Here is a 21,333-nt window from a genome sequence, read left to right as displayed (position 1 = left end):
GTCAATTTATAATAAAATTAAAAACATAACAAAACAGATAATAGTAAACCCACACAGAGAAACTAAGCCTACATCCACAATACCAACCCCTCCTCCAGGCGAGCGATCAGATAGCTGGAAAAAGATTGGATACCTTAATGACTTCATAATGTAAAGCCAGCCATTTGATGTCACAAGAGAGTTATCCAACTATCACAATACAGAGATATTGTATTTTGCTTTTTGAGTCACAAAAAAGGAGATATGGTGCCAGCGAGATCCTGTGTACAATGTGTGTGTGTGTGTGTGTGTGTGGGTAATTGGATATGGTTTGCAGCACTCACCATGGCAAATTCCTGAGCCCCTTTCTGAAGTGCATCAATTTTGTTGGACTGTTGCTTTGCAGCAGCTTCCAGCCTGGCGTTCTCTATCTCGAGCCTAATGTGACATTACATTGACACTGCATCATAAATATTTATATACTCCTGTACTGCACAACAAAACACATGGCTGACAACACATTAGTGTAAATGATTAGTGAATAATTATTTCTGTGTTTTGGAGTTGGCTTATATTTCTAGGTTTATTTTACATGATTAATTTCACAGGATTCTTTTGTATATGTAGTATCTGCTGTAATAAAACAAAATCATCAATCTTTCAATCCCAAGTGTGTGTGTGTGTGTGTGCGTGTGTGTGTGTGTGTGTGTGTGTGTGTGTGTGTGTGTGTGTGTGTGTGTGTGTGTGTGTGTGTGTGTGTGTGTGTGTGTGTGTGTGTGTGTGTGTGTGTGTGTGTGTGTGTGGACAGCATGTGTTTGTACCTTTGCACAGCTTCCTCCAGCTGTTTGGTGGTGGTATCAGAAGCTGCTAAGGCGGACAGCACCTCCTGCTGTTTCTGAGCAGCAGTGGCGAGTTGCTTCTCCTTTTCATCCAGACAGCTCTTTAGACTGTTAATACGTCTCTCAGCCTGCACATACCGGTCTTCGCTTTCCTCCAGCTACATGACAGAGTAAAAGCATCCGTCTCATCAGCAATGTAACAGTGGAGTAAACTGTCAGTTCAGTGTACATGCGGAGGGAAACGTTATTGCTGCTCTATAAGAATTGTGATAATGTTCCATCTAATTTCAGTGCAGCTTAAAGTGTTTGCTCCATAATCATTAAAAGGTCCCATGGCATGAAAATGTCACTTTATGAGTTTTTTTTTTAACATTAATATGATTTCCCCCAGCCTGTCTATGGTCCCCCAGTGGCTAGAAATGGCGATAGGTGTAAACCGAGCCCTGGGTATCCTGCTCTGCCTTTGAGAAAATGAAAGATCTGGAATCTTGCTCCTTACGAGGTCATAAGGTCTGTATAAAAGCATCCAAAGAGCACCATGTCATGGGACCTTTAACACAGCTAGAATTATAGATGTGGTTTAAATATGCTGCCACAAGGTGGCACTGCTCTATGCTGTTACCTTTCCTTTGAGCCTGTCCAAGTCTTTAAAGAGCCGAGCCTTCTCCTCTTCCAAGTCATTGCGATAGCGTGTGTTGACCTCCAGAGAAGCTTCACTCATTGACAGCTTCTTGAGTGAGTCAGCTAGCTCCTGCTGCAGCTGCCTTACACTGGTCTGTGCTCAGACAAAATGCAAAGAAAGCAAGGTTTGATTAGCTACAAAGAGAGATACTTAACTGACATGTGGAAGAAAGGCTAAAAGTAGGTCTGGAGGAAGAGGTTAGGCAATCCTCTTACCCTGCAGAGTCCTAATCTCACCTCTCTTTCGCTCTTCTCTTCCTCTAACTTGTAGATCTGATCTCGAAGATCAGCAGCCTTACTGGCGAGCTCCTTATTTCTCTCCTCCACTAGTTGCACTCTCTCCTCGCTGTCAGAGTGCAGCTTGGACAGAATGTCACTGAAGCGCTCTTGGGCATCTGTAACAGCACGCTCCTTTGCAACACCTTTGTTTTGGGCCTCCTCTAGCTGTTGCCGCAGTAGCATGCACTCACTCTGGGTTTGGGCAAGTCGCTCCTGCGCGGCCTCTTGGCGTGCTGGGAAACCTCGCACGGCTGATTTTTTCCTTTTTTCTTTTCGATCTCAGCTGCAGTGTGGCCCGATGAACTTCATTTTCCATGCTGTTCGCACGAGTCTCTGCCTTGGCCAGCTTCTGTGACAGGGTGCTGACTGCCTCGCGTTGATTGGCTGCTTCAGCTGTAGAAAAAAAAAAAAAAAACACATTAGGAGTTAGAAGCAAAAAAAAAAAAAAAAAAAAGACTGCAGGGCAAGAAGCTGCACATAACAAAATACTGCTTATACAATTAAACATAAGCCAGCACAGCCAGCACAGACCACAGCAGTTCTGGCCCAGACAGAGCAACCCGTCAAACAGCCCCACAGTATAACGGTAAACTGATAATGGTTCTGTGTAGTTACAACCCAAATTGTTTTATTTTATTGGTTTTAGATAACTTACTTTCATGTCTCTATACATGAAATGTGTCTGAAACAAAGCACACACTTGGCATGGGTGAGCTTGTCCATCCATCCCTACCACCACTAACCTGCGAATCTGTCTTTAAGACGCTGGTGTTCATCTTTCTCCCAGAGCAGAGCTCTCTCGGTGTCTGTGTTAGCTGCCCGGCAAAGCTCTGCCTCCTTCATGGCTCCAGCCAGGCGGGTACGAGTGGACTCCACCTCTGCATCCAGCGCTTCGCGAGTCTGCCGCTCATTTTCCAGCCGGGTTGTTGTTAAAGCTAACTCAGACTTCAGCGTGGTCACCTGGTTATTGCAGTTGAAGACAGTTTGGGTCAGGGCTTCACTGTTGAGTTTGAGATCTCGACGAGCGTCTTCCAGCTGTTCCTTGAGGGCCTCGTTCTCTTCCAAAAGATGGCTCTCTTTGAGACTGCTGTTGGCCTGCGAACGCTCGAGGTCTGTTCTCAGGCTGGTCAGCTGCTCCTGGAAGGTAGCAGTCTGCTGGAGCAACTCCCTCTCCCTGTCACTGGCTTCAGTGAGCTGGGACAAAGCCTATGAACAGGAAAAAAACAAGTCAAGTAGGGCTGGGAAATAAATCGATATTATATCGATATCGTGATACAAGATTAGATATCATCTTAGATTTTGGATATCATTATATCGTAATATGGCTTAAGTGTTGTCTTTTCCTGTTTTTAAAGGCTGCATTACAGTAAAGTGATGTCATTTTTTGAATTTACCAGACTGTTCCAGACATTTTATTATTTCCCTTTACCCACTTAGTCATTATATCCACATTACTGATGATAATTTGTCAAAAATCTCAATATTTTGTGAAAGCACCAATAGTCAACACTACAATATTGTTTTCGAGAGGTTTGGTCCAAAATATCGTGATATTTGATTTTCTCCATTAAGATTGCCTCGATTCAGCGGGTTTTCATTACAGATTTGATTTCAAAATGTATTATTCGTACCCAAAATAGTAATTTCTATTTGCAACACCGTACTGCAACATCAATGGGTGCAAACTGTAAGAACAACATCTAAACCATAAACCATATGTGTTATAAAATGATGAATACCACGTTGTGAGGATTACCTCATTGCTTTTGCTCATGTTTCTTTTGTTCTCGTCCTCTATCTCTTGCTGCTTACGGAGATGGCTGTTGAGCAGATTCTCCTGCAGCGTCCGAGCACTGCGCTCCTGAGCCAGCAGTCTCTGGCTCTCATTGTGGTCCTCTTCGAGCTGGGTTGTTGACATATAACCCACTGTTACAACCATATATACACCAAACAACAACTGGACAAGCCAGATACTGATCAAATACTCAAAAGCCTCTCATCACCATAGATTCCAAATAAATGCCATATTACTTATCGTAAAAACTACGCACTGTATGTGAAATTATCTAAACAATAAAGCAAAGTTAATATCGAAACATATTACATTATAAATAAACATCAGCCAACATCAACATAATGAAAACGTCATTAACAAAATCCCTGCACTTAAGAAAAATAACGAAATGAAGTTTAAGAGGGTGTACCTGTTTAATGTTGTTGACCAGTGTTCTCATCTCCAGCTCCAGATTCCTGAGGGTGAGCTCCACCTTTTGTCTCTCCTGAACCTCCAGCTGATGCTGCTCCTCCATCCTCCTGAGCTTATCTCGGGTTGTGTTGTACATCATGGTGGCGTTGCGGCGATTTTCCTGCTCTTGTTTCAGCTGAAATCTATACAGAGTTCCAGACAGAACTTTCAAGTCATTGAATCAAAATAAATAAATAAATAAAACTACATAAAATCACATCAGATATGATGCACAAAAATGTGAGACGAGAAGTAGGTCTCACTTGAGGTTTGTGACTTCAGTCTGCAGTTCCAGCTGGTTGCGCTCCAAGGCAGATTTAACATCTTTAACTTCCTCCAAAGAGCTCTTCAACTCCGCCCTCTCCATCTCCAGATGGCTCACCTTGTCTGCCAGGTACCCATGGCGACTCCTTGCCTTTTGGATGGAGCGCTCATATTCGTGGAAAATGTTCTGCAGTTTCACCATGCTTCTCGAGTCTGTGAGATATAATATAGCAGCTGTCACCCCTTAAAGGGTAATTTCAGTTTTTTTCAACCCCATTTCCCCATGCATTGTTGTTTATCAGTGTTTTAAGCCCCAGTCGTCTCCTTCCAGGCAGTGCTGGCTGAAAGGCACTAGGAATAGGCAATGGTTATGGTTAAGGTTAGGTGCCTTGAAATCAACGGTTGCAGCGCTGACTGGAAGGAGACGTTGGGGGCTTAAACACAATCGAGCTGCATTGTTGTGTGATGTTGTGCATGATTATGTACATGTTATTTTGAAAATTAGATGAACAAACATTAAGTTACAAAGTCCTAAAAATCTGAAATAATTATTACATAAATTCATAAATCCATACCCAAAGTGGCTGAGTCCAGCTTCTGAATGAGGAGGGATGCGTGACGATAGCCTGAAGTGGGAGAGTCGATGTCATCTGTAGCTGTGTCGGATGACTGAGTGAGTTCATCAAAGTCTTCTGCCATCTCAACTTCAGGGTTCTGAATATGGAATCAAACTGGGATGTTAATATTATTCAGTTACTCATTGTGTATTGTCTACTTAAACTTCCATCCAGCTACTAACAGAATTTGTGTTTTACCTCAGTTTTCTGTTTCCCGCTGGTTGGAAACCTGAGCCCAACAAGCGCAGGGAAGAAGAAAAGGGGTTATTTGGAAAACTGAGCACTGTGCATGTTCTCAAGACAGGAGAGCTGCATTGAAGAGTTGTTGGAAGTGTAATGGTATAATGCAGTATACTATTCAAAGTTTGAAAAACCAGTGGTTAGTCATGCAACTATGTAGGGAGGAAAATAATTAAAATCAAGAAGAATTGCACCTTACTGATCACCCACCCCCAATATTGTAAAAGTTTGTTTAGACTGAATGCAAAGTATAGTTCTACCTCGGTTTATTCATTAGAAGTCTATGCTTCGTTGTCACAAACCACCAATGCACAAACATGATCTAAACTTACCGACAACTCCTGTATGTTTCTCCTGTTTTTGTCTTACCTTTGTATGTTCATCAAGTGAAGTACTACAGGTTTCAGAAAAGCATGATTTTTGTCTTTGATTTGATCCATTTTTCATTTTGCACAAACCTTCATTTGCTCTCCCTAAAGCAAATATGTGACTGTTCACAGCCACTCACTTCCTTCAATTGACTCACTGACTGTACTCAGTCGTGCTGCCTGTATAATTCACTTTGCATTCAGTCTGAACACACCTTACGAGTTACGAGAGACTGAGAGGTGAAATTGATACAAAAAGTGGCATACTGCATATATACCTTCCTTCATCGTCCGACACTTCACTTAAAGTGCTATCATCAAACACAGAAAGAGGATCTCCATTGACATGAGTGTTGGTCTGAGGGGCTCTGCTGCCCTGGGCCCCTCTGACCAGCTCCAGCTGTAAGGTCTCCTCTACAGCTTGGCCCTCCTGTCTGTTGCTATTGTAGGTCTGCTGGAGTGGGAGATGCAATTGCACTGGTGCCCCGTTGGTGCTATGGAGAGCAATAAACCTGATCGTCAATAAGTTGTGACATCTACACTTGTGGGCCCTTGGAGGTATAGCTCAAGAAAACCTCATTAAATGGAATCAATAAAATAAAGTTCAGACTTGGCTCGTTCTGTTCAATGTGTCATTGAAAAATAAATGTAGCTAAAGAGCATTTATCAAAAAGAGCCTTATAAAATGATTTAGAGGTAAACAACACACACGCACAAAAGCAAAAATAAAATATTTTGTTGTTCATAATACCTGACTTCTAAATTGTGGATGTGTTGTTCAGAAATTATGAGAGCAACAGTTAACATTTGCTATTGAGAACTGTCACGACCTAAACCTGTCCAAATGTGCAAAATAAAGCATACCTCTTGGTGGCCACAGGCTGCTGTTCCTGGCAAATAGCTCTTGCTCTGGTCTCAGGTTTCTCAGGACACACTTCCTCCAATGCCTTTCCACCAGTATCCCAGGAAGTACTAAATTTGTGCACTAGCATAGCAGTCCTTGTCGTCTCCCTGCCAACCTGAAAAGAGAAGGGTACAGTTAATATTTGATAGCTGGAGATTATTCCAAACTGAAACAAGTTGGGGCCAGCCTTTTAAGATGCGTTTTGGAGCAGGGACTTGTACACTTTGTCATTCATAATTTAGTGTCACCCCTCCCTTCGGAGACCTAACACCTTAGTGTGGTTACTCTATTAGACATGCCATTTTCAGTTAATTAGAAGGATGCACAATTCGATACATTACAATGCTTGCTGTGGCATACCTGAACTGAGAAAAATCTCATCAGTTTTGGACAGTCTGATTGAATTTAAAAGGTTCTTTACTTATTCCAAATATGCTCAACACTCCAGTATTACTCTTAAGTATTATCTCTAAACATTTGTTTCATATGTTATTTACATTGCCATCCCACTGACTATCACAGACATTAGTTGATCTCCTTTCTGTGAATTGAAACACCAAATAATGTTGCATAACATTGTACTAAATGCATCGTTTCTTCTATGCTTTCTTTCCACAGATATCAAAACACTCAACAAAAGGCTGGCCAAAAATATTCATATTCATCCCCTGGAGATCAGTCTTCTTAGTCTTTTAAACACTGCATGCAATTAAAGAAGAAAAGAAATCCAGCAATTGCCATATCACCACAACAGCACTTTTTTTTTAGGGCAAAGAAGGATATTATTTACATCATCTTCACACCACATCACCTAGAAAGAGAGAGTTCATACAACAGAACCTATTCAACGTAAAGATACATGCAAGGACCATGCATGATGAAGGACAAGTCACTGCTAAAGAACACATAAGACAGTTTAGTTTTGGAGAACAATCAAGAATGCCAAACAACCAACCAACAAAGTTTATTTGAGTGCAAGTGCAAATGGCCTTCAACAAATGGTAGTTTAATTCTACATGTGAGTTAACACAAAAAAAACACAAAAATGTAAGGAGAAACATGCAAGATGAACTCTTCTACTTGAAATCGAAGCTAAAGAAAATAAATATCAAGACATGGAAAATGAACATCAAACCGAAAGAATTAAGATGAGGTAATGATGTATGGCTAGTGTGGGCCCTTTGAAACTGCTAATTAAAAGAAATGAAATTAAGTACATGGATTAAACAAAGAGAAAGAGAGGCGATCAAGAAGGGACTAAAAGGAGGTGCGACCATCCTCTACCTCTTTCTGGAGTTGGGCCTTTTCTTTCTCCAAATCCAGGAGGACAACCTTCAGCATCCCTACCTTAAGATTAAATCTTTCCATGTCCTCTTCCAGCTCCTCATCAGAAACACCTTGGATAGATGCTGAACATCTGCTTAGTGAGGGGGGACGAGACTTGGTGAGTTCTTCAGGATCCTTGTCTGAACTCGCATTGTTTTTCTCAGCTTCATCACCATTAGCACTGTTGTCCTTCCAGATGAGGTCCAGATGTGGTTTGTGGAATGGCCCGAGTTTGGCCTCATCTTTTAAGAATGTGCTCTGGTCTACATCCAACATGGGTACGGTATGATTAGCAGTAGAAGTTGTGGTAACAGGAGATAAGCAGCTATCTCTTTGTGCTGTGGCGAGTTGAGGTGATAGAGACTCCTCCAGAACATCATCAGTGAGTAGATCTGGCTCTGGACACATGACGCTCCCACTAGCCAGGGGCTCGCAGACCTGCATCACGTTCTCGCATAAGGAGTTGTCAGCTGACTCAGTCACAGAGTCTTCTAGTCCAGACTCCCTCTGCTCAGGTATAGTGAGAAGGACGGTACTCCTCGCTCTGGCCATGGGGCGCACAATGACTTCCCCTTCTTCATCTTCATCACTTGACTCTTCTTCTGCAGAAGTATATTCAGCCGTGGCCTGTTCTTCTTCTGTAGAACGTCTTGGTTTGAGCAGTTCTCCAAACTTCTCTTTTAGTTCACCAGCAACATTCTTGAAAGTGGATTTGACTTCCCTTTTCTCCACCTCTACCCAGAGCTTCTCGTAACGATTCTCCCACGGGACATTACCCGCTTTACCTCTTTCTGCAGGACTGAGCTCATCTTCAAAGTCATTATCCTTTTCTCCACCGTCAGAGCCCACATGGCCAGATGGACATGGGTTCAGATCTAACTGGCATGTATCTACCGCCTCATCTATCCTCTTTGATGGCATGGGTGGACAAGAAAAACACAGAACAGACAAGACAAAATGCAAAAACCAAGTTTGGACTTCAAATACAAAACACAATATTCAATTAAATATGAAGGCATTTCAACACTGCATTCTTATAATGTTAGCAAATTATTAAAAAGAATAATATTTTGGATGAGTTAGCATATATTTGTAACAACTTGAAACAGAACCTTTGATTTCTGGCACAGTAAAGATTTTGTCTAAACAAGTTGTCAAAGGCCAGAACAACAGATGTGGCTGTCATGCTTACAGAAATTGGCAAATGCCCATTTAAATGTTATACCCATTTTTTCCCCCCTAGTGTTTGGGATGACAGATGGACCACCCACGTTACTTACAACTAGCCAAGTTGGGGAGTCTTCAATTTTGCCTAGAGGTTCTGAAATACTGCATTTTCACATTTGTTTCACTTGACCCAAGTAACTCTACTTTGAAATATGAACATATTTTCCAATAGATATGACTTGATATATTTTAATTTCCCTGTGACTGGGAAAGCATGAATGGTGATGTTGTGCCTTGGACAAAAACGCCAAGAACAAAAAACAAAAGATTGTGGTAAAGATGGTATATTCTGGGTATTTCTCACCTTTTGTTGCTGCTTTTCAGACTCTAGATTACTTTTACTGTCTCTTGCCATCGGTGAGAGCTCAGGGGAACCTACGGAAACAGACATTCTTGATCCAGAGCACAGGGTAAATGCACACAAACATCTATATGCATGAAGACCAGAGAGCCTTACCTGGTGTAACCTGTAGTGCCTGAAGCTCAGCTACGTTTTGCAATTGATTGTCAATCTTGGCTGTATTGCAAGAGGACGCGACATTGTCTGGTTCCCAATCTGATTCTGAATGAGAGAAAGTCAAAGAAAGAAAGAGAGAAATACTGTAATTATATCCTTCGTCTATTATATAATGTGTGTGTTTGCAAGATTGCAAAATAACTTAATATGCCTTACCTTCTTCACTCTCCGATTTCTGAAGCACCATCTTCCTTGCTCGAGGCTGTGGTTGAGGAGGTGTGCTTGGCAGTGTCTTGTTGGAGTTGATGCTCCCCTGAGGTGTCAGGGGGGCTGCTGGAGCAATGACTTCATCCTGCTCTTTGACAGATGGAGAGGAGCATTCTGGGAACTCCTCAAGTCCAGGGGAGGGCATTCTGCGGCTGGGCAGGGTTCTCTTACTGGTAGTGCTGGCTGAGTCCCAGTCCGATGCATCTGTGTCATTAAGTTGTAGGTGAATGAACCAGGTATGACATTGATGCTGCTGAGGGTAGGAGGTCAGTTTACATTGGGATAATCACAACACCTGACAACACCAGTCAATGGAAAAGATTAGGGGGATAGGCTGTAAAGCTACTGCAAATAAACTACAGCTACCAGTGTAAACTGTTTACCCGGTCTAATCAGCTAGTTCATGTTTACTGACCTGCTTTTTTGGCTTCAAAATGTGTGATGACAGAAAAATACAAAGGGTAGTAAAGCAGGTGTTGCATGTGGATAGACCATTTTAAACAAAAGCTTAAAAACAAAGACAGTAGCTCGCTCCTAAATATTTGAAATTGAAGCTTTCATAACGTGGCTGTTGGGTGCTACTCTGTAGATATCAGCAGTGACCACGTAAATGATGCATGTGCATCAGGTTTAGGAGCAGATGGAGGCATTAGATGATCAACTGCCTTGTGAACACACAAACAAATAAAAAACTATTAAAACAAAGTGGAGAATTCATCATTTCATCTTACCTTCAAGATCATCAACATCACCCAGACCAAGCTCCTCCATCAAGTCTGTGAAAGAGAAACAAAGCACCATGTTAAATACAAATGGTTGTTCTTTAAATACATTTTTACATTTTAAACCAACAGGATCCACGACGCTCCACGTTGTTCCTACTTACCGGTCTTTCGTTCGTTATCTCCTTCAAGTTTGCTCAAAACACGAAGTGGTTCCCATTTTGCCTTCTCAGTCTGGTAGAAAGGAAAAACATTGCTTTTTGATTCCAACGGATCATCATTTCTTAAACCTTCTATGGCATTTAGTTGCTGTACCTACTTCTTTCTGTATAGTATCATCTTCATCAGCATGTTCGCCTCCATTATCATCACCATTATTGTCGTTTCCAACTGCAAGAGACATGTCAGCTCACGTCAGAGACACAATGAATGTCTTACAAATGAGCACAACAAAGTTCTGATGAAGCTGGATGAGTTTCCCAGAACAATGTAAAAAGCATTCCCATGCAAATGAGCTCACAGTTAATTAGCATGAAGAGACATGGTTAGGCATCAGACGAGCATTTAGATTCCTTGTTCTGGTTTTATTGGGAGACAAGTTCAGCATCAGCCAAGAATGCCGATGAGTGCTGCAATTACTTATTAATACCATTTGAGCCAAAACCTGTGGAAACCAAGCAAGCTAAGAAGAACCTGTGACCCCAGATGTGGGAAAACAGGGTTCATGGGTAGCAGGCAGGGTGAAGTACAGTATGCTGCATGCATTCTGTTATGGTGATCATAAGGTGATGGTCAGGCCTCTGGTTGTGTTAGCATGCTGTTCTTCAGACCTATGAGTCAAGACATTCATACCCTCTCCCTGGCTGCCTGTTGGCCTGCCTACACTCCTCCGAGGCTCTACGACTGCCATCCTATTGCCTCCGTCCCCTCTCAAAAAAGAGGGGATATAAAACAAGTCTACAAAAGAAATGTTACATATTGTTGGAAAGGCTGTTTTGACTGATGGAAATTCTATTGCATTGCACATTTTACACCATATTTAGAATGAAAACAGGAAGCATTACTTGCAAACATATTTAATATAATATAATTCATAGGGCTGCTCGATTATGGGAAAAAATATAATCATGATTATTTCAGTCAATATTGAAATTACGATAATTTAACACGATTACTCGTTGACTTCTGGAAAGATGTTGCAATTATTGAACTTAAAAAAGGGGGAAAGATTTAAATAAATCAACAGTAAAAAAAAACAAAAAACACACACATACAACTGTGAACTTTGCCTTTATAATTTTAATTTTAATTATTCTGTTTTTGTGATCATTGGGAGCCGAAATCATAATCACGATTACATTTTGATTAATTGCACAGCCTTAATAATGCATGCATTAATACACTAAAGCACAGTTTTTTATGATAATGATTAAATAGGGTCACACTGTTTCTGCAGCATGAAATGGTGCCTGGAATGATTTAAAAAGAAAAGAAAAAGGAATAAATAAAATAGACTTACTTTCTTTAATCTCTTCTTCAACAGTGGACATCTCTTCTTGATCCTGAGTATGCAAGCTTTGTTTCTCTTTATGTGGCACACTGAGGTCTTCAGAGTAGGGCTGAAAGAGAAAATCAATCTTTGAGAATATGTCTGGCAATCATCTGATCCTGCAACATATTCCAAAATGTGTCTTTACTGTACCTCAGAGTCCCAAGAATCCTGCTCCTCCTCTCCCTTCTCTAGACCCAGCTCGGACAGGAAATCTATTTTAATGGATGTAGATTCATTACAATGATATAACAGAAAAGCAATGGTAGTTGCAGAGCAATGCAGGATGTCTTGGATAGGTGCAGGAAATACTGTAAACTATCTGGGTCTCCCACTATTTGATTTCATTTCGTTTCATGCAAAACACTCTTGATGCATCTTTACTTTTTCATACTTTATGACCACATTTACAATAACATAGTTACTGAAGGCCATTAAATTAAAATAATTGATAGATAGTAATGGTGATATAATTTCTGCATTCAGTGAGACTGTCTTCATACAGAGGAAACAATTACAAAAGTTTGGAACAGTTATTAACTCAAACAACATCAAGGAGCAAAGTGACTTGCCATCTGTTGTTGTCAGGAAGTTGTTCAAGGTAGCCACGGTAACGGGGGGGGGGGTTATTATGCTGCTCTTGTACACTAAAGAACAGACTCCCTATAGACGCTACACATTGAGGTTGTTGCATTGTAAATGCAGTTGTTCATAGCATGTTCAGAACATCCATTATAAATGATTTGCTTCTTACCTCTTTTCTTATCTTTAGAGACTTCTTCCTCAGGAGCAGGTGAAGTGGCGTCAAGTGACTCTCCACTCTCTTCAGGTTGATCATTTTCATCGGAGACGTCGTCTTCTTCTTTCTCCTCCTCGTCTCTCTCCTCCTCTTGGTCATTATCATCATCCTCATCCTCAGTGGAATCTTCTTTCTGTGGAAACAAAAAAAAAAAAAGTAAAAGAAACGTTTACTTATAATCCTGTACTTTTAAACCTACATCTACTAGTGCATGTGTCTACAGGAGGTATCCTCTGATGAAAGGAAAAGCAAACTGGGAACAAGCATATGAAAAAACAATGTGATGAAAGTGCTGGCAGACTGCTTGAAGAGGCCACACTACATCTCAGCTACACTACAACTCAAAACTACCTGTAATATTTCTGTTTTACCTTAACAACAGGCTCTTCAATGTTTCTGAGCGCTTGACTTCTCATGCCTATGCTCTCTGCCTCATCAGGCGAGTCTAGGTCAACACCATCAATGTCAGTCTGAGGTAACGCTTCATCAGACAATGTGTTCCCGTCCGAATCATGGTGTTGACCAGCAGCGGGAGGGCTTGAAAAAACAGTTTCCCTTCTTGGTTCTTCATTGGGGTCATCTGATGACATTCTGGTCTGGGGAATGATGGCACTTTTCCCACTATTTTCCAGGGGAACATAGGTAGTTAATCGAGCCTCGTGTTCATGGTCGCCGCCAGACACTTTGACTGTGGCACTGGCAAAATTGTACTGCAGCTTTTGGTCCTGGCTGTCAGAGTCCTCACTTGTCTCATCGTCTTTGCAGGGATTGTCTTTCTCCTCCAGTCTGTTATCCTCTGGAGACTCATCCCTTCCATCAATAATAGATTGGGGGGCCTTCTCGTTGTCTTCATCGCCCTCCAACTTCTTGTCTATGGCACTTGTGGCCCTCGACTTGGTTGGGGTTGAAAGACATGTCTTCAAGGCGTTACCACAGTCTGAAACTTCATCATCCTTTGTTGCCACTGTCTTCTGCTTTTCTGACTCATCACTTTCCTCTTCATCATCCCAACTACTATCATCACCTCTCTCATTCTCGGAGTCCAATTTTCCTTCCATTTGTGATGAGTGACCAATTAATTCAACATCATCGTTATCAACTATTTGTATTCTGGTTGTTATTTCATCCTTGGGTACCGGTGACACTGCTGCAGGGGAGGGGTCATTTGACTCTTTTTCAACATTTTCTTCATCTTCTTCCTCCCAGCCATCAGAACACTGCTGCTCTCCAGTCTGGTTTGCTGTTACAATATCTGTTTTAGGAATTGGTGACTGCACATCACCTTTAGTGAAGGAGCTATTATAATTTTGGTCATTATTTTGAGAGGAAGAATCCCACTCTGATTCATCTACTGTTGCTTTTGTTGTTCCGTTTTTGGACTCAGGGGTGCTTGGTGAACATAATTCCAGTAAGGACATAGGTTCATTTATCACTGCCTGAGGTGAGACACGTTTTGGAGATGGTACTACTGGTGATGAAGAATCCCATGAGGTATCCGGGCGGTCTTCATTTGGTTGAGGTGATGAACATTTTGAATGCAGTGTTGCTGCTTCTGGTTGTAACTCTGGTGCTTGAACATTACTTTTTGGATCAAGCGCCTCCTCGTTAACCTCATTTTCTCTGGGTAGGTCAGTGTCGCTGTCCTCTAATGAAGAGCCCCATGAGGATCTGCGTTTCACCTCTTTGAAAGCACCTTTGTTTGACCCAGCGTAATCTTCAGCATTAGAAGAACGGTCTGTATTTTCCAATCCATCCTCAGGCACCACATTACTTTGATTATTCAGTACAGTGTTGCAACCAAATCCTCCTGTTTGATTATCCTCTTCATCATCACCACTGCCATCGCTCACTGCATCACCGCAATTTTGTTTATTGCTCCAGGAGTCATCATCATCCTTTTCCATCTCTCTTTCAAACCCTTCTTTCTTAACTGCAGTAGGTGAACAAGTTTCTGTGTGATGTCTGGATGGCGTGGGGCCTCCTGTTGAACCCAGGTCTGATGACCGTATGCATTCCTTCCCAAGGCTGTCATCTTCATCAGAAAATTTTGATTCTACCCTAATGGCTGACACGACACAATCCTCCTCTACATCTAATGTTGCTGGAATTGCATAACTTGCTGTTGCAGCTGGGCAGACGGTCTCATCTTTTTGAGTCTCAGTATTGGCATCTTCCTCTGAGGCACCTACATTCTCAGCTACAATACCAGGACTAGTTTCACTGTTGTAAGAGACGTCAGTACCAGGTATGTTTTGAGCATCAGTAACAGAGGGTTTTTGTACATTTTCAAATTCAGTAGTGTTGGCCTTGACAGAAGCCACACATTTGTCATTGTCCTCTTCGCTTTCATCCTCTTCCCCATCCTCCTCTTCATTTTCCTCATCATCATCGTCCTCATCCTCCTCCTCTTCTTCTTCTTCTTCTTCTTCTCCTTCTCTTCTTCGTCATCTTCATCATCGTCGTCGTCGTCATCTTCATCTTCTTCTTCTTCTTCTTCCTCTTCCTCCTCCTCTTCTTCTTCTTCCTCTCCAGCTTCCTCCTCAGAGTCCTCGGCTTCTGGGCTTCCCTCTTGAGAGTCTGATATCGCTTTACTACTTGATGGCTGCTCTGAGTATTTGCTTTTCTCCTGCTCATCTGCTTGTTATAACCATTTGGGGGGGAAAAATAGAAGGAGAGAAAGATGTCATTGAAATGCAAGTGGCAAAGCTTCAACACAAATATTTTACCTTTCCGTAGCTTGGAAGAGGGGTAGAAGTCATCTGGGGTGTTTTGGGAAGGAAGGAAGCGGGAGAGGGATCTACTGGGCGCTGTGGAGCTTTGCTGGATGGTAAAGCCTTTGGGAGGGATGAAATTGTCTGGACTCTATTCTCACTCTCTGGCTCAGATTCTGTACCGCTCAAGGATCTGTCAGACAGTGCAGAAGCTACAGGGCAGGCAGGGATAAAAGATTACTTCTAAAAACCACAAACTATGGAGGGACACTGACAAGGGAATAAAGCTAAAAGATTCTCAGTACCTTCTCTCCTTTTAGATGCAATCATTTTCCTTAGGTTTACCTTCTGTGGTTTCTGAAAGACAGCATATATCAAATGAAGGAGAGAACAAAATTTAGGAAAAACACACTTTATAAGAAGAAATATAGCAAAAACCTTTTCGATTAAAACCGATTCATTATCATCTTCTGATGAAGCCCATTCATCTGCAGCACTTTTTGAAACCCTGAGGAGGGAAGAAGAATGCTTTGAGACTGAGCCGGGAAGTCAATTATTATTGTGAGCTACAGATCACAAGAAGAAAATTGTGCTCACCGACTTAGTGACTCTGACTGAGAATTGTCTTCAAAATCTGCAACAAAGCAGTAGAGCTTATTTTCATTCTGAATTTAATTAGTTTTAGAAAGGTACAGGTCATATTTTAATCAAAACTGTCAAACAGCAGGATATTGAGAGGACCTAAATCTTAAAAAGCAGAAAAAGAACGGTGTACAAAGCACTACATTTAAGCAGCAGGAGTAGGTTAAGTTTCCATCCTAAGTAACTGTTATTGATCTTTACAGGCACAAAACTGACAGCTTTTGACGGATTTTGCTAAGGAAGCTGATCGGAGCAAAGTAATACCTCCCCCTGCTTCATTTGCTCCATGCTCTAGATCCAGTCAAGAGGTAATGCATGAGGAATGAATCAAATAATCAAAGTCAATAATTAATAGACACAATAATATCCCCACACCACTTTCATTCACTACTTTGTGAAAAATGGTCTCCTTACCATCTTTGTCAGTGGCTGGTCCTCCCAAAGAGAACCCGGCTTCAACAACTTGGGAAGGACTGCCCAACAGCAGCTTTGTCTTCTTTTTGCTCGAACCTTGATTTGATAGGGAGGGCCCATCATTCCTCTGGGTACTGTGCTCAATGATGAGGAGAGAACAACTACAAGAGAGTCAAGACAGTGAAAATGTCATAATGCAGTAAGCCTAAACAAGAAAAAAAAAGGAACATTTTAAACAGTGAAAAAATAAAATGAACCGGGTTTTGTTTGTTTGTTTCAGTTCTGTCTTCCACTCACACAACACAAATGCATAAATTGCAGAAGAAATGCCATTGTAGGAACATATGTGCAAAGAAAAAAGCACAGCTTACGGATGATGCCCATTCATCACTGCATAGTCATCAGCTGACCATCCTTTGGTATCCTTTAGTGTGATATCTGCGTCAAACCGCAAGAGCAGCCGCAACATACTGATTTGTCCATTCCCAGCAGCTATCATTAATGGGGACCTGTAGGTAAAATCAATGATAGCAACATGACCAACGGTAAACAATAAATTCAGCAACATTATTTGACATGTATTACAAATGTGTCATTGTTTAGTACTGACCTTTGGCTTTGGTCCATAAAATTCACACTAGCACCCTCCTTTAGGAGAAACTCAGCCATCTCGATATGGTCCTCACGGACTGACACAGTCAAGGGTGTGAATCCCTCCTAAAAATTACATCACAGTCAACAATATCATTCATTGGACAGGTGTCATCGGAACACCAGTATCTCAAATATAGATTGCCGAAACATTTTGATATTTTATTTGATTATATTTGTTTATGGCAATACATTCTATTATGATATATAGAATGAGCTGTGATGGCATGATAACTGTTAGTGCTTTTTTAAAGCAAGATACAGGGGTATGCCAAATATTGTCCAAACCCTAGCGTCTTTACTGGATCTTTAAATGTGTCTGGTAAGATCATGACACTAGGTCAGTTTTAACTGAAGATTGCCTTGATGTTTGTACTGGGGTAGACAAAAAGACAGAATCACCTTATTTTGAGCATTGATGTCAGCCCCATGCTCCAGCAACAGGACAGTAGTGGAAATGGATGGGATATTTGCTGCTAAATGTAGGGCTGTATTACCATTGATATCCACCAGGTTAGGCTCGGCATGATTCTCCACCAGTATGCTCACACAGCGCTCATGCTGGCATTGCACTGCCTGATAGAGTGGAGAATTGACATGAATGCAGAGGTATGGACAAGGCTTAAAACAATGTATGAGGGAAGTAGCCAACTATGATTATCACAATATGTTTAACATTAAATAAGGAATCACTCTGTGGTGGAGTCTCATCCTCCAGGATTACCTTCATTAAGGCGGATCTATTTTGATTGTCACATAGGTTAAGCTTGGCTTTGCTCTCAACGAGGAATTGCACCACCTCAACATGTCCAATGGCGCAAGCAATATGAAGTGCAGTTCTGTAATATCAAAGGAGAGAGTTTCTCATATGCAAGCATTCTTGTTCTTACTAAAAAACTTCCACTGACCTTTACAAGGATTTGTACAGCTATTTAAATCTAGGCCTTACTTTGCCAGTTTGTCCATCTAAGCAACTTATTGTTATAAAAGTTTCATTACTTCATTGAAGAGCCTGACATACTGCATACTAATGATAATTTATCATGAAGCTATTCTGTAAATTGTACTATATGTACACCACTCAGTTGATTCTGACACACTAATTGTGAATGCTAACTAGATCTTACCTTGAAACATTAGTAGAAAAGAAACAGTGGGGTGTCATCTACATTTTACCTGGTGCTTAAAACAGCTGGCAGTTTGCTGTTAACAGTAAAAATACTGGACATTGTTTTACCACAACCCAGCTCGACTATGCAAAAGATATTCCAAACTATACAATACTATATGCCAATATACCCTAGGGCTGCCACACTGTCATTATATATCTGGCATTGCAATACTTTTTTGGAAAAGTTTCAAGAGCACAAGAAAGTGATGCATCTGCATGGCTGCATTCATCTGTGGCAGATAGAGATAGATATATATATATATATATATATATATATATATATATATATATATATATATATATATATATATATATATATATATATATTTTCTAATCAACTAATTAAAGTGTTAAAGAAATCCTGTAACTAAATTTTATAACTATTAGTCCAAGGGTTAATTGAGGAAATACTCTAATACACTGGTGAAACAGTGGAGAAAGAGAGGCTCCAAAACAATGTCATCAAAGCAGATATAGATAAGGATATATAGATAAAGAGATTATGACATTTTATTAAGCTATTCAGGTGGACTGCATTACCAAGGTATATTGTAGATAGATAGATAGATAGATAGATAGATAGATAGATAGATAGATACTTTATTCATCCCGAGGAAAATTTTAGGCATCCAGTAGCTTACACAAACATAACAAACACACATATATCTCACATACATAAAAATCACTCACAGAAATTTAAATAGTTAACAATTTGTGAAGTGATTACAAAGGTCTGGTATGGATTGACCATGTTATGAAATGACCATGATAAGGTGTTATGATAGAGTGTGTGCAATGGTGGTAGTGCAAAAGTGCAGGGAATGAACAGTGCAATAGCTTATATTATTAAATATTAAAAGAACAATATATGACAGGGAATAACTTATAAGAGCAGATGTTATGACCACAGTCCAGATTGTGTAGAAGGGCTAATAAAGCCAATAAGACAGTCAGGTTACAGCAGACAAGGTGATATAATGTAGCCAGCAATGAATCCAGCAAAGGCAAACAATTGGAAGGATGTGACAACAAGTGCTTTTATCCTACTTACCTGTTCTCCTTGTCAAGTTGATTGATATCATTCTTTTTAGCAAGCTGCTTCAACTTTGCCAAATCTCCCACTGAGGCAGCCTTGTGAACCTTCCCGAGGTCCTTTTCTTTCAGTTCATAGCCAACAGAAAGCACACTCCCATTGTCAGGAGTACCCGACGGCTGTTTCTTTTTCTTAGTAAAGCTGAATATCTTCTTCATTGTACACGAAAGCACAACACTGCCTTTGCACCGTCACTACCTGCCACTCACCAGGTGCTGGAGGATCACCACAGGCGGCTCTCCCATTTCTAAAAATAAGACGTACCAAGCGGATTAGAAGCCTATAAAACCGCGCTGAGAACACTGCGGGGTTTCTTCCTAAAGGATGTAGCTACCGCATATAATGTTCCTCACAGTTATATAAAGTAAGGTAGCCTAGCTTAAGCGCATTGCAATCATCTGCATATGTAGGGTCATGATACGCATAACGTATCTAGCTAGCTAGCTAAGTATCGAATTACTTAAATGAAGCGTTAGATGACGTTAAAACACAGATGTCATGTTATTAAGTAAACTCAGATAGCTAGAGATGATACGTGTAACGTTAACCTCATTTTCTTGACCATACCTTAAAGCAGGACGCCCTCGGAGTTATTTAGCTAGCTAGCACCAAAGCGTGTTAGCGTTTCATTAGTACGATTTTGATGCGATTACGATGCACAGAACCGAACATGACCGACCGTTACTTCTCGTTGTTTAGCTAGCTAGCTAGTTATGGCTAGTTATATGGACTTAGCTAGCGTTAGCTATATCTTGTGGACTGTTACCATGGTAACTGACTGTACAAATGGTAACGTTATGCTAACGTAACGTTAAGAGGTACCAGTTGAGAATTCTGTAACCTTACTGTTTTAGTGCTATTATGTAATACACACTGCTACATATACTTATATCATATAAAAGATTACGTTTTGATAAACGTTAGTGTAAAATAAAAAAACGATGCTTATTTTCTGGATTATTTGTTGCCTGGCAACCTAGCCTCAGTTGGCTCAGTGCTGCGCCTCCCACGTCGTGACTTCACAAATGCAAACCGCCACATTTAAACTGGATTTGTAGCAGAGACGAGCACAGCGGGGACAGTCGCTACAGCTAACTTAACATAATTTGCAAGACTCGGTTCGGTTCTAGGACACTTGTGTTTTGTTTCCACGCGTGCAGGAGTCGTTAGCTACTGCTAACCTAGGTGGAAACATACTTAACCCTGCTAACTCAATGCTAATTAGCAAACGCTAAAATCAAAGCCCAGATGGGTAACGGTTAAAGTGACTAAGGACGATAGCTTAAAGACAAATACAAAGGAGGTCACGGCTAATTCACGCAAGCATGTGTGTAATTCATGCTAACTAACTTGCAGTAGCTATATTAACTCAAACACTAACCTGTTGATTGTCAGAGTCAGACCACAGAGAGTTGAGCTACAGCTAGCTAGCTAGATCAAAAGGAATGCTGGCTGTTGGGTTTTCAACGAACCAATCCGAAATTAGTTCGAGGTAACGAGTGGTTTTACTGACCAATAGGCGGCTTCGGTGTGTGTACAAGGTTGGTTTACAAGCCATGGAGGCGAAGAAGGCTTCTTATATACTATGAAGCTTGTTGTGTAATGACCAAAATATAACACTTGATGGTGACGTTGGCTTGAAATCAAATGTTTGAAAGCGCTAATAGGCTATTATAAATCAAAACAATCCTCTAAGAGCTGTTTTTATTTCCAGGGGAATATAGAATAATATTCTTGAATCTCCCATTCGTCACACATTGATTCTTATTACTCTAATTATGTGTTGTCATATACAGTATTTGCAGAATGAGATATGTGACATCATACAAATAATTCTTGCACATTGCACATGTATACATGTGCAAATAAGAATTAATTATTTGTATGA

The 21,333-nt window shown here is 40.8% G+C and overlaps 1 protein-coding gene across 1 annotated transcript in view; it reads right to left on the bottom strand.

Moving 5' to 3' along the window:
* The window catches only part of si:ch211-272n13.3 (ankyrin repeat domain-containing protein 26), a 28,957-nt gene extending 8,182 nt beyond the window's left edge, over positions 1-20,775 (bottom strand). Inside the window, 38 exon segments of the mRNA XM_039808250.1 lie at positions 88-114; positions 324-417; positions 801-976; positions 1,441-1,593; positions 1,737-2,021; positions 2,023-2,171; positions 2,522-2,984; positions 3,535-3,681; positions 3,983-4,166; positions 4,287-4,500; positions 4,863-5,001; positions 5,103-5,133; positions 5,791-6,006; positions 6,377-6,531; positions 7,764-8,651; positions 9,274-9,344; positions 9,427-9,531; positions 9,643-9,897; positions 10,109-10,120; positions 10,425-10,469; positions 10,580-10,649; positions 10,735-10,805; positions 11,268-11,372; positions 11,935-12,034; positions 12,118-12,179; positions 12,719-12,896; positions 15,490-15,686; positions 15,780-15,831; positions 15,913-15,982; positions 16,072-16,108; positions 16,381-16,407; positions 16,531-16,691; positions 16,902-17,039; positions 17,141-17,247; positions 17,584-17,757; positions 17,906-18,020; positions 19,404-19,692; positions 20,013-20,775. Of these exon segments, the coding sequence (XP_039664184.1) occupies positions 88-114; positions 324-417; positions 801-976; positions 1,441-1,593; positions 1,737-2,021; positions 2,023-2,171; positions 2,522-2,984; positions 3,535-3,681; positions 3,983-4,166; positions 4,287-4,500; positions 4,863-5,001; positions 5,103-5,133; positions 5,791-6,006; positions 6,377-6,531; positions 7,764-8,651; positions 9,274-9,344; positions 9,427-9,531; positions 9,643-9,897; positions 10,109-10,120; positions 10,425-10,469; positions 10,580-10,649; positions 10,735-10,805; positions 11,268-11,372; positions 11,935-12,034; positions 12,118-12,179; positions 12,719-12,896; positions 15,490-15,686; positions 15,780-15,831; positions 15,913-15,982; positions 16,072-16,108; positions 16,381-16,407; positions 16,531-16,691; positions 16,902-17,039; positions 17,141-17,247; positions 17,584-17,757; positions 17,906-18,020; positions 19,404-19,603 (5,673 nt within the window). The 5' untranslated portion in view covers positions 19,604-19,692; positions 20,013-20,775.
* Positions 20,776-21,333: the final 558 nt, after the last annotated feature.

This window comes from Perca fluviatilis, chromosome 8 (genome assembly GCF_010015445.1).
Source record: "Perca fluviatilis chromosome 8, GENO_Pfluv_1.0, whole genome shotgun sequence".
Classification (NCBI taxonomy): domain Eukaryota; kingdom Metazoa; phylum Chordata; class Actinopteri; order Perciformes; family Percidae; genus Perca; species Perca fluviatilis.
The sequence above is the reverse complement of the archived record's forward strand: the minus strand, read 5'-3'. Positions and strand labels throughout refer to the sequence as shown.